The sequence below is a fragment of the Bos taurus genome, chromosome 22, assembly GCF_002263795.3.
Source record: "Bos taurus isolate L1 Dominette 01449 registration number 42190680 breed Hereford chromosome 22, ARS-UCD2.0, whole genome shotgun sequence".
Taxonomy (NCBI): Eukaryota; Metazoa; Chordata; class Mammalia; order Artiodactyla; family Bovidae; genus Bos; species Bos taurus.
In genome coordinates this window covers 43,823,146-43,840,337 of record NC_037349.1, presented here as the reverse complement: position 1 = coordinate 43,840,337, position 17,192 = coordinate 43,823,146, and the positions used below count along the sequence as shown (strand labels likewise).

At 37.6% G+C, this 17,192-nt stretch overlaps 2 protein-coding genes across 8 annotated transcripts in view; both read right to left on the bottom strand.

Annotated features, from left to right (window-relative positions):
* The window catches only part of ASB14 (ankyrin repeat and SOCS box containing 14), a 31,208-nt gene extending 22,414 nt beyond the window's left edge, over window positions 1-8,794 (bottom strand). For 3 of the 7 annotated variants that reach the window (XM_059879579.1, XM_059879578.1, XM_059879580.1), the window contains exons 1-6: window positions 7,654-7,696; window positions 6,924-7,065; window positions 4,381-4,425; window positions 3,566-3,699; window positions 3,308-3,466; window positions 605-850 (exon numbers count right to left, since the gene is read on the bottom strand). In XM_059879579.1, coding sequence (XP_059735562.1) covers window positions 605-850; window positions 3,308-3,466; window positions 3,566-3,699; window positions 4,381-4,425; window positions 6,924-7,045 — 706 coding nt within the window. In that variant the 5' untranslated portion in view covers window positions 7,046-7,065; window positions 7,654-7,696. Of the gene's footprint in view, window positions 1-604; window positions 851-3,307; window positions 3,467-3,565; window positions 3,700-4,378; window positions 4,426-6,923; window positions 7,066-7,639; window positions 7,697-8,291 lie in introns of those variants that run through there. The other 4 variants (XM_059879576.1, XM_059879577.1, NM_001035070.2 and 1 more) reach the window with 4 other exon arrangements.
* Window positions 8,795-8,882: 88 nt separating this feature from the next.
* The window catches only part of DNAH12 (dynein axonemal heavy chain 12), a 191,426-nt gene continuing 183,116 nt past the window's right edge, over window positions 8,883-17,192 (bottom strand). The window contains exons 71-74 of the mRNA XM_059880070.1: window positions 13,887-14,024; window positions 13,347-13,438; window positions 10,314-10,381; window positions 8,883-9,158 (exon numbers count right to left, since the gene is read on the bottom strand). Of these exons, the coding sequence (XP_059736053.1) occupies window positions 8,968-9,158; window positions 10,314-10,381; window positions 13,347-13,438; window positions 13,887-14,024 (489 nt within the window). The 3' untranslated portion in view covers window positions 8,883-8,967. The remainder of the gene's footprint in view (window positions 9,159-10,313; window positions 10,382-13,346; window positions 13,439-13,886; window positions 14,025-17,192) is intronic.

Below are 17,192 nucleotides of genomic sequence, written 5' to 3'. Positions count from 1 at the left end.
TCAAGGCTAAAATGAGAATAATGCCTACCTCACAGGGTTTGCAGAAGACTGTCTGAGGTAAAATAAGCAGCTTAATACCTGGTGCTGAGAAAGTAGTCAACATATGTAAGTTGCCTTCTTTCCCCTTCTCTCAGAGTTTTATTTATTACTAGAGAGGAGAACTGGGACTCACAAAGAAGAAATCAGGAAGAATTTCCTAATAATTCATCTGGTAACAAATTGGACTGCCTCATCACTTAGCTCAAGCAGAGAAAACATATAGAGGATTTTGTGAAGCCTTTCATTCTATGAATCTAAAAAAGAACAGTCACACACAAAAATTAAACAGAAAGCAACCATCCTCTTAACATGGTCAGGGAACATTAAGTAGAAGAGTAAACTGCAGCCGAGAAATTTCAGGGAATCTACTTCAGAGCAAGTAAGAAGTAGTCAATCCCTATTTTAGGTTTTTTTCAGTAGCTAATGTATTAACATGTACTTTCATGAATATTAAGCTTAAATGAAATGTTAACTTCTATTACTTTGAAGCTCTCAGTGAAGAGGAGAACACTTTGGCCATGTTACCCTTTAGTAAAAGTGTGCTGACTGTATAGAAAAATCTTGCCTTTCTGCAGTAAGAGTTCCATGATTTCAGTGTGTCCACTTTGGGCAGCAAGAGCAAGAGGAGTGAATCCGTAGGAGCTCTGTGGGTCAGGGTATGCCCCGGAAGCCAGCAGGAGTGCCACTATGTCCCGTCTGCCCAGCTTGGCTGCTTCGTGGAGCGCTGTCCTCTTGTTGGAACACAAAAGATTGACATTGGCTCCATGGCTGATCAGCAAGGAGGCCATATCGTAGGAGTCCTGTAGAACAGCTGGGAAATTGGAAGTGAGGGAGGCGTCATGTTCGACAGGAAATTCAGGCCAGAGTGTCTGATCAGCTAGTTTCCCTGAGGCTTCTTAAGGAGTTCTTCCTACCTGCCCTCCATGTGCCAACAATTTGTGCTTAGGAAAAAAATGAGGTACATATTAAGTAATATTAATAGTGTTTTAATCAATATGGGCTACTTGCTTTTAAGTCATGACCAATTATTCATTGTCTGTTGGCTACTTATGGGCTGAAAAACAAGGTTTTCATGTATCATCTTTATGTTCTCAAGAAAATAGGAACTTAAGTATCCAGTACAGCCCCAGGAATGTTTGTAGTTGCTTTACATAAAGAAAAACAAAAAAAGCTATAATTAGGAAATAATTTTTAACCTCACACTTTGTAAACCAAATTCTCTAACTGGTATTTATGCATTTATGCTGTTAATTCACATTTGGATGATAATCTTTAGTCCTTTAAGATTCTAGAACTTAATTTATCCATCTCCCTATCCATTCACTAATTGTTGGCACCAACTGTGTCTGAGGAACCTTGCTAGGTGTCAGACACTGAATCAGGATGAATTCTGCTCACCACTGTTTATAATATGCCATATAAAGAGCTGCTGCTGCTGCTGCTGCTAAGTCGCTTCAGTCGTGTCCGACTCTGCGACCCCATAGACGGCAGCCCACCAGGCTCCCCCGTCCCTGGGATTCTCCAGGCAAGAACACTGGAGTGGGTTGCCATTTCCTTCTCCAATGCATGAAAGTGAAAATGAAAGTGAAGTCGCTCAGTCGTGTCTGACTCCTCGACCCCATGGACTGCAGCCCACCAGGCTCCTCCGTCCATGGGATTTTCCAGGCAAGAGTACTGGAGTGGGGTGCCATTGCCTTCTCCGATATAAAGAGCTATAATTGCTCTAAGACTAGAAATATGGAGTACCCAAGGGTATTGGGTCTTTTTTAAATCATGGAGTTGGCACTTTGTGCCCTTTCATTCTAGAAACACACGTCCTTTGTTTTAGGAAATAACTCTCTTGACCTGTTTCACTGATGGCACACTGCCGCCTTGTGTGTTCTTTCTGCTATTTCTGTTATTCACATGTTGCCCTTCTTCAATGGTCATCCTAGTTCTTAGTTATTTTTCTTTCCTATTTTTCATTTCTTTTCTTCTTTTCAGTTATGTAAGATAAAGCTTACATAACTTTATCTTATAGCATTTTAAAAAATTTCTACCATATTTTTAATTTTCAAGAATGTTATTTGTTCTTTTTTTAGTAGTATCCTGATATTTTATTAACTTTCATTGATTTTTCTGAGAAAATTAATGATAACTTTCCCTTACATTTTATTTTCCCTAAATAATCTGTTTCTTCCAAGTTGTTTATCTTTGCTTGTTGGAGACTTTTCTCAGATAGTCCTTGGATATCTGCTCATGATTAAGAATTGGAAACTAAAAATCTGACTGGAAATTCTAAACACTGACTTAACTGAAGGTTGATATGCCTGGGCCATTTGTTGGGCAACCTCCAATTTCACTATTTTTAGTTCTTTCTCCTTGAGCTGATCAGAGAAGCCTTCTCTTGGAGGGTGAAGTTCTAGCTACCAGCTTTCTAGAATTTGGTGGAGGAGAGCTGGGAGATCTCAGCTGGTGTTTGCTTAATTCCTCCAGTGTTTCAAATCCAGTATTCCTGCCCTTGCCTAATAATCTCCAGTCCTGAGAACCTTTGCTTACACTATTCAGAGAATAAACCTCCAAAATTTTGCTGGGGTTGGGGAGGAATCTGACCCAGCAGGGCAGATTGGGAGAAGTAATCTAGATACCTGAGTACTGGTTTCTTAATAGTTTTCAATCAATTTTTCTATTTTAGCTGCTGTTCTTCATCCCTGTGTCCCAGGAGGTAACTGTAGCCAACAGTTTCCAGGCCTTTTGATACAGCTGCACTGGTTTTTGGCTTTCCCCACTCCAATTTAAGATTTGGCTTTCTTGTCACTTGTTAATCATTCATCTGTCTGCTCTTCTGATTTTTAAAAATCATGTTACTCTTGTCTCCTCTTCCAGTCTTTCCATTCTTCTGTATCTTAACCCTTTAAAACATTTAATGAACTGTACTTCTCCTGAAGACTCAGGAGGCAGCAAAATTAGTCATTCATATTTAATCTGCCGACTTTACCCAAACACTGGCTGCTTCTTCCTACTCTGCTCCTCTTCTATATTTCTTATACCAAGATTAACTTGTTCAGCTGGGGTATCAGGCAAACAACCAGCTCATAACTGGGCAGACACTTTGCCTCACCTCGCAAGCCAGTCTATACAAAGCTTCTTGGGAGTCAGATACCACATGTGGTCAGCTGGGATTAGTGACAGTGCTGCAACTATGCACCAAAAGACTGCCTGTGAAGCCCCTGGGTCTAGAGGAGACACAGGCCACAGACTGTTCTCCAGAGCCAAGGTGTTAATTTACCTGTAAGAAGAGGTGAATTGCCTTCGACATTCTTGGTATTTGGATTGCAGCCATTGAGAAGGAGAAAACTAACGTTTTCTAAGAGGCAATTGCTGACAGCCAAAAACAGTGGCGTCTCACCATTGTGGGTGGTTTGCTCCCATACACTGAGTTTTGAGGCTGAAATAAATCCAGTTAGACCACACAGATTAAAATATGAAAATAAATTTTAAACTTATTTCTCAGAAGCATCAAAGAAGAGTTGTAAAGGGAGTTTACCTTTCAGGGTGATTTCCAAAATGTTCTTATTTAATTGTACTGCAGCCTTATGGAGAGGAAGCCAGCCTATCTCATCTGCTTCATCAAAAGCTGAATGGTACTTGGTCAACTGTGACAATACATCTTCCTTACCTATTAGTATGTCAAATGAGGACATATTCACATTTGGCACACGTACAAGGCAGCCCATACTGCTTCTGAATTCCATCATCAAGGTTAGTGCATGAGAGAATGAAATTCTGGCACCACCTTTTATGAAAGACAAATGTAAATCGCATAGGGCAAATAAGGGCTTCTCTGGTGGCTCAGACAGTAAAGAATTCGCCTACAATGCAGGAAATCTGGGTTAGATCCCTGGGTACAGAAGATCCCCTGAAGAAGGAAATGTCAACCCACCCCAGTATTCTTGCCTGGAAAATTCCATGGACAGAGGAGCCTGGCAATCTATAGTCCATGGGGTCACGAAAGGTCAGACATGACTAGGTGACTAACACACATGCAGGGAAATAAGCGGTAAGGTCTTTCATCTAGCATTCCATATCACCTGGGTCTGTGAATACCTGTCATCTTATTACATACAGAAAACAGTTCTGTTCACCGAGGAGCCCAGGAGTTCTTTGCTAAGTTGTGCTGAAGTAGTTTTTCTCAGGAAAGCCCGTATCAGACTCCTGACAATCAGCTGTGGACTCCATAGTGTTCAGCATTTGGGAGATCCTGTTTCTAGGCTTCCTGAACTCAGAGGGAAAATGCTGCTAGTTGTCACCATCACATCTTACCACAAGTTGAAAGGGACAGAATAAGAAGAGTACTTAACTGTCTCTATTGTTTCAACTATCTTCTTATAGTAAGCACTCAGAAAGCTGCAGGGGAAAAAAATATATGTGAAATTCCAAAACTGAGGGAAAAAGTTAAGGATATAAAGCAAAAGGAAAGGGTAAAGTCAATAGTAGTTAACCAGGAGTAAACTTATAATGAGGCCATAACTGAGGCATAATAGAAATACTTCAAAACGTAGTATAAACCCTTTATGTGCTCCAAAGAAACTCCTTTCTCATGTCTTCCTCATCAGTTTCTTTAGGGCAAGAACTGTGAGAACACAGATCACAGTTGGCCCTCAGTCGATACTTGCTGAACTGAATCAAAGCTGTCCAGGATGGAAATGTCATATTATCACATTAAAATTTAAATGGCCACTCTATAGTGTCACTGAGTTTAGCAAAAATTATTTTTTTTAAAAAGTAAATAATCATGGTGTAAGATTTCAAAAAAATATTCATGGTCAGAATCTGTGCTCAAAAAACACTATTAGCAGTTTTTTTAAGTAGTATTTTTATTAAAATATTTAAAGTTTTAAAGAACAATTTATGGATCTTGCATTATTTTTTAAATCTAGTAAATAACAATGATCACCTTTCCATTTTTCTTTTGATTATTCAATGAACCTAGCTTGAAGATAATAAATTCCCTTAGACAATCTGTCCTGCTTACAATCTGGTCAACCAAATTCTCTTAAACATTTAAAACTGTAGTTATTGATTTAGCATTGTATTAGTTTTCTGTAACAGCTGTGTGAAATTACCACACACTGAGTGGGTTAAAATAAGGCAAATTTATTATGTTCTGCAGTTCAGGAGTACAGAATGGGTCTTACTGGACCAAGGTCAATGTGTTGGTAGTGTTGTGTTCCTTCTGAAGGCTCTACGGAAGAATCCACTTCCTTTTCCAGCTTCTAGAGGCCACCCGCATTTCTTAGTTCACTGACCCCTTCTTCCACCATCAAAGCTAACAATGTTGGGCCATGTCCTTCTACCCAGCCATCTCTCAGGATCTCGTTCTTCTGCTTCTCTCTTCCACTTTTAAGGACCCTTGTGATTACACTGGGCCTGTCTGGATAACCTAGGATAATCTCCCTATCATCAGCAATCTTAATTCCATCTGCAAACTTAATTCTCCATTGCCATGTAAGGTTACATAGTCATAAATTCTGGGGATTAGGACTGGACATCTTTCTGTAGGGGGGGAGCGCTTTATTGCTCCTGTCTCAAGTATATGCTTGTTTCCTAATTCCTTCAAGTACCTGATCAAATAAGTAAACCTTGCTAAGTATCATACAATTCTTTCAAATCTAATAACTGAAATATATAACTATAGTCAATTTTAATTTCTTTGAAACATTTCAATACTCTTAATTAAAATCTCTTTTACCTTTCAATGTAAAATCATGACTTCAAAATTAATCACAAGGTTAATACAACAGGTAATCCAATGAAATCCAATTTCTTTACAAAACTTTTAACTATTTAAAGATTATTTTAAAGATTGTTTCTAAATTTAACACAAAAGTGTAGGTATAGTGTGATAAAGAACAAAGACTCTGAAGCCAGGCTCTTTACTTACTAGCTCTGTGACTTTGGGTTAGTCGCTTAATTTCTCTATGCCTCAGTTTCTTCACCTCTAAGTGGGGATAATACTACTACCTACCACATAGAGAGGTAATGAGAATTAAAATTTAAATGAGAAATGCTCAAAAGTGTGGCACACAATCACTCCGAGTGTTACTTTAAAAAATAAAAAAAACCCAACTGTAGGTTTGATAAACTTCAACATCTCTACATTTAATTTTAAAATCTCTTGGAGTTAAAACACATTTATCCCATTTTACCTCCAGCAGGCAAATAGAGGTCACCATCCCAAGCAAACGGTTTATCACCCCTGATAACTACTCAGGGGCTTGAACTGCTGACCAGCCAGACAGCATTTGACGAGGTGTGCTTGGCTGCAGATCCCAAAGGCAATATCCAGGGCAAGTCTCTAGTTGTCAGCATCACATCTTACCACAAGTTGAAAGGGACAGAATAAGAAGAGGGGTCCATGGAGTCCTTTTCTAGTGCTGTCATATCAGAACTCTGAATCGGCACCCTTCCGAAGGGGTAGTCTCTTCTGGGTTTAAGTTTACACAATTATTCCTTCTGATTTGAATAAAGACTTTACCCTATCCCACCCACCCCACTAAGACTGACAACAACTTGTGTCTTCGATTTATACATTTCCTTGATGCATTAGGGTTTTCTAGCCCTTCAAACTCTCATCTGTTTCTCCTTTTTGATTTCCAGTCTGCCTCTCCTCACCCATATTTGTAACTAACCTCCTCCAACTATTTTCTTTACTGCCTAATTAAATTCTGAATTATTTTCTAATTTCTCCTGTCTGGTCAGACATCGTCTCATAGATACTATTTAAACGATAGCTCCTTGAGTTCTGACTCTCTCTTCTGTTTTTGTCATAACACTAGCATCATGCTTATGACAAGTCTCAACTGTTGAATACCTATAATGCATTGCCAAAGAGATACCATTACCTCTCATCCTCAGGTGACTGCTGTCCAGTTCCTGGCTTGTGAATATCCTGTAAACTCTGTTGAATGATGAGCTGGGTGTCAAAGTCATCATCAATGTCTTCATCACTGGTGTAATTATCCATGTGGAATGCAGACAGATTTACTTTAAAGTCAAAATGAATTAAAAATATTTTTCCAGTTGTGGAAACAGATTATCAACTGATAAAAATTATAAATGAAATTCAGAAAACTAAAATAAATCATAGGATTGATAAATGAAAAAATGCAAAATTTAGAACACAAAATATTCATTTACAAATTTTTCGAAAACTCCAAAGAGTTTTCTGAACTGCCACAGATTCAACATAAATTAGAAATTTTCCATGAGTAACCATCTACTTAAAAGCTTACTCAGGAAACACAAGTTTTCACATGAAACTTAAGTCAGTAACATTGTAACTATGAAAATGATATTGATCTATTTTAAACTTAGCTTATGCGTTTTTCTCAGTGATTATAGCATTCACTCAAAAGAATATCTTTCCTACATGCAGTATTATGCTAAAAGTATTTTAGTAAATGTTAAAAATAAACATGTTATAGGAATAAATGTGCTCTCATAATATAACATTTAACTGGAATAGTGGGGGAAAGCCCCAGTATATTTTATTAGGCAATATCTCAATGGCTTTAAAAGAACACTTCAGGTTTAACATAGAATAGGTTTGATCACATACCAAAGACGTTTTACCTTTTGTGATATCCTCCAGGACAGCACTGAAGTTTTCACTGTTAAGGATTAGCACATCAGAATTTTGATTTATATTTAGGATCTCCACTCCCCAGTAGTGACTATTCCATTAATAGCTTTACTATAAATACTTGATCATAAGACAGTCTGGCACATTCCCCTTGTGTTTTACATGTGGTTTAGCTCTGTTTGGAAACATGGTCTCTTTACTTCACTGCTGTATTCATGAAATTTAAAAGATGAAACATTTCATTCCTGGAATAAAATGCTTTAGCAGGAGGTTGACCGTGTGAGGTGAACTCTTCCTCTGAGAACTCATGCACATAGCCATGGCAAACCAGAACCAATGTTTCATGTAAGAGAGGCCAAACATTTTGCTCTGACTTAATTATCAAAAATGACTATCCCTATGGTTCTGATTCACTGGGAAGCTCCACCTACATTTTCTTTGAATTATAGAGCTGCAGCCTAAAATATCCAGGGAATCTTAAAGAAGGAATTAACTCCACACAAGATAATAAAATTTTGACTATAATTTTGTTTTGTTGAAATATTTAAAAATGGATAATGTACACTAGTATTATGAACGCACACTAAATAATAAGAATAATAACTATTAAAAATAACACAGAGCCCACCTGGCATTTCCAGTTAAATGTGAAGCAAATGCCAAGAAGCATGATACACCTCCAGTGTACAGGATCTCCCTCCAGCTGTCTTACTGCCTTTGCGCGTCAGCCTCAGCGCTTTGAGTTTCCTTTCCTTGTCACAGGGGTACTGTGAGAAATATGGATCTGACGTTTTAAGAGTAAGACAGAAGAGGTTTAGTTCTGAAATTGTTTCAGCATTTTCCTTATTTATAATTTATGCATTTTAAATGTTTGTGTATAATCACAATAGTTGAGTAGAAAGTAAATTATTACTGAAGCTGATGAAATGACTTAACACTTGTGAAAAAGTTAATTTTTGATATTAGTTAAAATTTTATCCAGCTAGTCTTCCCAAATCTGTTTTTCACATATATATCAAACTAAAAAAAGGAACTAAATAAAAGTTTCAAAGATTTTCCATATGACTCCAAATACACATTTCATGTTTTTCTTCACAGTTGTCTGTGGTCTCAAGAATCCATCTGGAGGGCTGTACTGCAATCGAGAGTGGTATATCACGGACGAGAACAATGTAAAGACCATTCACAAAGATCACTGAAAAGAATTACACCGAGATACTTGGGTTTTATAATGTATATATTTTCAAGTAAGCAAAGGCAATTTTTTTGTAACTTCTTTCAGATGTTTTATGAAGTTGTCCAATTTAGTCGTCTAATTGACAAAGCAAAGCAACCCCACGTTTGATCCAGTGTTGAGTAGGTTGGTCTGTTTTTAACAACATTGCAATGACAAAGTTAGTAGAATGTCCTGTGGTGGAAAGAGTTCCTTTACGTTCACTTGTCTTGTAAAGAGGACAGACATAGGCATTCGACTTCACGATCTTAGACTTTATAGCTTGAAAAAAAGGAAATACAGTCATTTGATAAAGGAAAAACAGTCACTGCTACTAAAAGAACAACTATTTATCTTGTAATAAAATGACCACTACTAAATCTCAGATCATGATTATGATATTTGAATATTTTAAAGTTGTTTTGGCTTTTCTTTTTTCATAGTTGGCATATAATTATGGTTATGAAACAACGTAAGTGATTTCAATATGGTACGTGATTTTAAAGACCTGATCACTTAGTCCTCTTGATCACTCAAGAGGACTTAGGAGATAAGAAGGAGAAACAAAACACAGCATAGGTAATGGGGGAGATGCAAAAATAGAAACACAGTTGCTTAGAGGTCTAATATAAGAAATCCATAAATTAGAAGAAATTGAAGTTACTATTGGTTTTCACTAGGTTATTATTCAGAAATATACACTAACTCACAAAAAGAATCTCTACATAATCCTTGCAAAGCCAGATATGAGATATTAGAAATCTTTCTAAACTGAGGCCTCATCATAGTTATAAAATGAACTGCTTTAGAAATAAAAACACTTAATAGGTTGAGTGGTAATTGGGTGATTTGTAAATGTTTTCATTTACAGTTATTTGAAAATTTTAAAAAAATAGAGAGGAAGGACAAAAGAATGAGCCTCAATTGTTCACATTTGGTGGGAAAATGATGATGGCAAAAAGGAAGAAGCAAGTAGGTTTTAAAGGGGGCAAAGCTGGTCTCCACGCCTAGTGGCTTGGGTCACCTGGCTGGTTCCTAGGCCTAGGAGTTTCTTATAGCCAGAAGACTCTAGTCAATAACTGGAGACTATGTGTCAAACCTGTTTGTGTCTCTAAGATGTGTACAAAGGCACTTCAGGATCAAAATATTGATGGGAAGCTCTAGACTTGGAAAAAGGAGAAGTGAAGGGGAGGGGCAAAGAAAATGTTATATCCCATGTGATAAGAGCAAAAAGGGGCGAAATAATAGTCATAAAATAATAAAAATGCAACACAAAAAGGGAGAATAATGTATTTCCAATATAAACATTAAATCAATATTTACTATAATTGAACAAATTCTAATAGGTCTGAGCAGAGACTTATTTGGAAAGCAGTTAAAAATATCTATCATTATGCTCCATACAACTCTACAAAGTTTTGTTAGAAATACATTTACTTGGTTTTATCCATATGATGGGCATCAGGTCAAACAGAAGTTTGGGGTACTGTTCAGCAAGCAATCCACTGTGAAGAGAAATTGACAGATGTTTATTAGAAGTAAAACAAAATCTGCATCTTAGAAATTGTGACTTAGACATTGGCTTTTAATACAAGAGAGGACCAGAAATATGCAGGGAAAAAAATGTCAAAACAAAACCAAGTAAAAGGCAATGAAGAATTGAGAAAAACAGAAGAAAATTATGGAAAGGTAATGTGTTAAATAGTAGACAAATATCAATTACTGCCACTTTAAAAGTAATGTCCATGAGGCAGACACTATGCTGTTATATTTGACCTTCACAGTAGTCTTGGCCCCATTCCAATTCCTATTTCACAGATGAAGAGTGGAGACTCAGAGGGGCTGAGTACTTTTCTCACAGTAACAGAGTTCTTAAGTACCAGTGTCAGGATTCAAATATAGAGCTTTCTATATAGAAAATGTAGTCTATCTTTCTTATGTTACATTGCGTATTTGTTTGCTTATAAGATGGAAGGAAGAAAGAAATGAAAAGATGAATACATACATAAGAAAAAGTAAGTTAAGAGAAACATCATGAGAATGAAGAAAATGAAAAGAGAAATAATCACATGAGCTATGTGTAGCTAACTCTCCTCATATCCCAGTCTTAGAACCATCTCTGTAGAACCACCTTCATGTTCCTTTTTTTAAAAAATTTATTTATTTTAATTGGAGGTTAATTACTTTACAATATTGTAGTGGGTTTTGCCGTACATTGACATGGATCAGCCATGGGTGTACCTGTGTTCCCCATCTGAACCCCCTTCCCACCTCCCTCCCCATCCCATCCCTCAGGGTCATCCTAGTGCACCAACCCTGACACCCTGTCTCATGCATCAAACCTGGACTGGCGATCTGTTTCACATATATACATGTTTCAGTGCTATTCTCTCAGATCATCCCACAGAGTCCAAAAGACTGTTCTATACATCTGTGTCTCTTTTGCTATCTTGCATACAGGGTTATCGTTACCATTTTTCTAAATTCCATATATATGTGTTAGTATACTGTATTGGTGTTTTTCTCTCTGGCTTGCTCCACTCCGTATAATAGGCTCCAGTTTCATCCACCTCATTAGAACTGATTCAAATGTATTTTTTAATGGCTGAGCAATATTCCCTTGTGTATATGTACCACAGCTTTTTTTTTTTTAAACTTTACATAATTGTATTAGTTTTGCCAAATATCAAAATGAATCCGCCACAGGTATACATGTGTTCCCCATCCTGAACCCTCCTCCCTCCTCCCTCCCCATACCATCCCTCTGGGTCATCCCAGTGCACTAGCCCCAAGCATCCAGTATCGTGCATCGAACCTGGACTGGCAACTCGTTTCTTACATGATATTTTACATGTTTCAATGTCATTATCCCAAATCTTCCCACCCTCTCCCTCTCCCACAGAGTCCATAAGACTGTTCTATACATCAGTGTCTCTTTTGCTGTCTCGTACACCGGGTTATTGTTACCATCTTTCTAAATTCCATATATATGCGTTAGTATACTGTATTTATGTTTTTCCTTCTGGCTTACTTCACTCTGTATAATAGGCTCCAGTTTCATCCACCTCATTAGAACTGATTCAAATGTATTCTTTTTAATGGCTGAGTAATACTCCATTGTGTATATGTACCACAGCTTTCTTATCCATTCATCTGCTGATGGACATCTAGGTTGCTTCCATGTCCTGGCTATTATAAACAGTGCTGCGATGAACATTGGGGTACACGTGTCTCTTTCCCTTCTGGTTTCCTCAGTGTGTATGCCCAGCAGTGGGATTGCTGGATCATAAGGCAGTTCTATTTCCAGTTTTTTAAGGAATCTCCACACTGTTCTCCATAGTGTACCACAGCTTTCTTATCCATTCGTCTGCTGATGGACATCTAGGTTGCTTCCATGTCCTGGCTATAATAAACAGTGCTGCGATGAACATTGGGGTACACATGTCTCTTTCAATTCTGGTTTCCTCAGTGTGTATGCCCAGCAGTGGGATTGCTGGGTCATATGGCAATTCTATTTCCAGTTTTTTCAGGAATCTCCACACTGTTCTCCATAGTGACTGTACTAGTTTGCATTCCCACCAACAGTGTAAGAGGGTTCCCTTTTCTCCACACCCTCTCCAGCATTTATTGTTTGTAGGTTTTTGGATAGCAGCCATTCTGACCGGAGTGAGACGGTACCTCATTGTGATTTTGATTTGCATTTCTCTAATAAAGATGTTGACTTCATGCTCCTTAAGCAACTTTCCCTGCCTTGACTTTTAACCCCTCCTTGATAGGAAAGTCTAACCCTGACTCTGGAAATAGCAATGGACTGTTAAAGAGCAGAGCTCCAAGGGAAATAATCTTTCCCTTTCTCTCTTATCTGTCTACATAGACACACACACAAATCTAAGCATTGATTAGTTTCCTATGCTGGAAATTCAGTATTTATTTATTTTGGCTGTGCTACATGTCTTGTGGGATCTTAGTTCCCCAACCAGGGATTGAACCTGGGCCACTGCATTGAAAGTGCCAAGTTCTAACTACTGGACAGCCAGGGTATCCCCTCAGTATTCTAAATATTTATTTATTATGTCTTCAAAATATAAGAAAAAGTTTTCCATTCACCCGTAGAAATGGGAACTTTACTATAACTGTAAACTATTTAAAAGTGAGGTGCTCCTACACATTACAAAACAGAAGTTAACTCATAAAACAGAAGAAGGAAAATAAATTCAACTAACTTTTCTACTGGTAAGTCCATTGAAATATTAACTCAAAATTGTTCAGAATCTAAAATTACTCACTTACTAATTGCTGCAGCCTGAATAATGATTTATGGCAAGAATTCTAATATTACTTATTACTTGTCATATTCTCTAGAAGAAGCCTTTTGGCTGTGGAGGATGGCAGGGGTGAAGGGCAGCAGACAGCTTATCTCACCTATGATTCACCTACTACTAAAGAGTCTTTGCAGTTGAAACTACTGACCTTGTTCTGTCCCAGCGGGCTCCATCAAGATATAATCCATGGATATAAACACCATCTTCTGGTGCTTCCTTAGAGGTATCAGAAGGAATAACCTGAAGGCAGAAACAAATGCTAGTAGAGATTTCCTCCCTAGGTAAATGTCTCATAAAGAAAGTATTACCTAAATTTTCAGAACACGTTCAGAGAAACTTGTCCATAAAATAGCTTCTTAAACTATACTTTTTTCTCAGTGAAATGTAATTTTAAAATAATACAGTTCTTTTTAAAGTATTTTATCTGGTTTTACTGTACATCATATTGATTTCTGCTAAAATAGAAAAGCAGTGTTGGATTATTTGAATTGAATATTGAGATGTATAAAAATTCTCTCATGGAGACAGCAAGGCAAATACTATATACTTTCTTCATAAATACAAAGAATGGAAAGAAGAAGAATTATTTGCAATGGGCAATAAAAATATGAATTCTTCATGTCCTCCTTGCTTAAATACATGCCTTTGAAGTAATGATATGCTCTGGAGTTTAAGGAGTTTACTGTACCTCAAATTCATATCCCAGTAAGTCAATAGGGATGGTATATTTTCTGGCATAATTCTGCATTGCTCCAGTTAAAAAGGCTTGGGTAAAAAAGAAGCCTGAGAGCCAAAACACACAAGGTTTTCCTGAATTATACCAGTCCTATAAAGGAAAAACAAACATTATGTTCCTTTTACTTCCTCAAGAATTACCTGACATACAATTACTGATTCTGGTTTCTGTGTATGCTGCCCACACTTTCCATCATGGGACTCTCTTTCCTGACACCAAACATACAACCTTTATTGGCCCTCCTACCTTTATCCCTTTTAGTTACTCTTCTTGGGAAATTCAAACTAATTTTAACATTAACCTGAATAAAACAAACTTTACTTGTTGTGAAAGATTAAAATCTTCTGTAAAAAGGCAAATTAAATTATTTGAGGGCTTACTATATTACTTAATCCCACTCAAAAGCAGCCATCTTTAGAAATCCTATATATTGTCTAACTACAGCCCTCATGTATTGGTTCCAATTCCTTGATTCTCTTAACCTCCTTGCCTCCACACCACGATTCTGGCTCCACTTTAGATACCCTGGTCTTCTTTCCCAATCATGTGTACCTCTTTTTGTTTCTTCCCTTTCTCTGTTCAATACATCTATAATGATGCTGCCAGAGTACACCTCTCCATGCATGGTTTGGATGGCTCAACATCTCATACAATACTTCAGTGATCTACTACTACCCTACCAAAGTAAAGCCTAAAACACCTCAAGTCTCCCATTCAAGATACTTCATAAGCTGGTCCCAGATTGTATTTATATATCTTTGCCTTTTAGTTCCCCTTTAAACATCTGACATTCTGATCAAATGGTGGCCTCTTCTCTGCAGTTGGTAAACTTCTGTTGTTTTTTCTGTTTATCTGAAAGTGGTATGACTCTTATTTCCCTCTATGGGATGAATCCTCCTAACATTTCAACTGGAACACCACTCTGGTGGTGGAGCTCTACCTTCTGGAGTGGGCATGTGATTCATGCCAAGCTGATCATACTCCAGTCATAGTGACTGATTCGGGAATGGACATGTAACCCAATCAAAGCCAGAGATGTACAGACTCTTGCTGGGACTTCTGGGGGAAAAGATTCACTCTAAACAGTTTTGTGGATATGATGCCAGAGCTTCTATTGCTATCCTGCTGCCATCAAACAAGAACATAGAGTGGAGTTAACCCACAGAGAATGAAGCCAAGCGATGAAGGGCAAGATGCCAGGATCAGGTAACTGCATTTGCATCCCAGGTAAAAAGCTGCCTGGATTTTTCAGTTACATGAGGGAATGAATTTAATTTTTGCTTTTATCAAAAATTTTACTAAATAATCAATCCTAAATGATATACTGTCTTTCATCATCCAGGTGTCTCTAAGCCCTCTTCCTTTATTTGCAGTGTTCAAAACCATTCATCCTTTAGACCAGCTCACATGCTACCTCATCCAAAAACCATCTGCTTTCTTATGTTAAAAAAACTCTCTCCCTTTTTTGAATTCCCGGAGCATTTTACATGTTGGTCTTTTATGACACATCCCTTACTATACTGAATTACATAGGTTATCATCTGAGGGCTATTGGCAAACTGAAGGCAACCTGGCAACCCTGTCTAATGACAAGATGCTTTTGACAAAGTGAGTCTCAATTCACATCTGAATGAACAGATGAATCAATAAAATGAACGTTGTCTCTGAGTGAGCAGCACACTATGGGAAGGAGTCAGCTTTGCTTCCTGGGAAGAAGAGAACAAACCACTGCTGGAGATGCTGCAACTGTACAAGCTGCCAGATCAAGAAGAGGTAAAGAAAGAGATGGAGCTCAGTAAGGGTACAAGCCAGGCAGAACGAGCACCATGCAGAGAAAGCTGTAAGAACCCAGAAAGCAAGTATATAGAACATTCCCTTGCTCACTTCAGGTCTTCATTTAGCCAAGAATGTCATGAATGTCTGGGTCAGCTACTTACATATCCATAAAATCTCTGAACTAGCTACCATTTATTGTTTAGTGTATGCCAGGAGCTAGGTGATTTACATGCATCACCTCATTTAGTCCATAATTCAGTGAGTTAGGTATTATTCCTCCCATTTTGCCAATGAGGAAATCAAGGTGCAAAAAGATGAGTATCTTCTTCAAAGTCACATACATACTAAATGTTGGATCCTGGATTTAATCTGAGATGCCAGCCAGTGTGCAAAAAACTTAAAAAAAAAAAAAAAAGGCACAGGCTGGAGGAAAGGAAGATAAGCAGGGTGAACGGTGAGAGAGAAATGAGAAAAGGGGGGAAAAAAACTCCAGACCACTCATTTGTTTAATTTGTTAATTCTAAGAACCATTAGGAGGTGAAAAGACAGTGTCTTCAATAATTATTACTGGGAAAACTGGACAGCCACATGTAAAAGAATGAGATTAGAACATTCTCTAACACCATACAAAAAAATAAACTCAATATGCATTAAAGACCTATATGTAAGACCACACAGTATAAAACTCCTAGAGGAAAACACAGGCAGAACAGGCTTGCACATAAATCGCAGCAGATTTTTTTGAATCTGTCTCCTAAAGTAAAAGAAATAAAGGCAAAAATAAACAAATGGGACCTAATTAAACTTAAAGTTTTTGCATAGCAAAGGAAACTATAAACAAAATGAAAAGACAACCTATTGAATGGGAGAAAATATTTGCAAATGATACGACCAATGGGAGATTAGTACCCAACATATATAAGTAGTTCATACACCTCAACATCAAACAGCCCAATTAAAGCATGGGCAGAAGAACTGAAGAGACATTTTTCCGAACAGCAGATACAGATGGTCAACAGGTACATGAAAAGATGCTCAACATCACTAATCATCACAGAAATGCAAATTCAAAACCACAATGAGATACCACCCTGCACCTGTCAGAACGGCTATCACCAAAATGAACATAAATAACAAATGTTGGTGAAGATGTGAAGAAAAGGGAACCCTTGTACACAGTTGATGGGAATGTAAATTGATGCAGGCAGTATGGAAAACAGTATGGAGGTTTCTCAAATAACTAAAAAGGAGAACTAACATATGACCCAGAAACTCCACTCTAGGATATATATTGGGGGAAAAAAACACACTAAAGATTCATGCACCTCAATGTTCATAGCAGCATTATGTACGATTGCTAATATGTGGACGCAGCCTAAGTGCCCATCAATAGATAAAGAAGACCGGGTATACACATACAATGGAATGCTACTTGCCATTAAAAAGAATAAAATTTTGCCATTTGAAGCAACAAAGATGGAC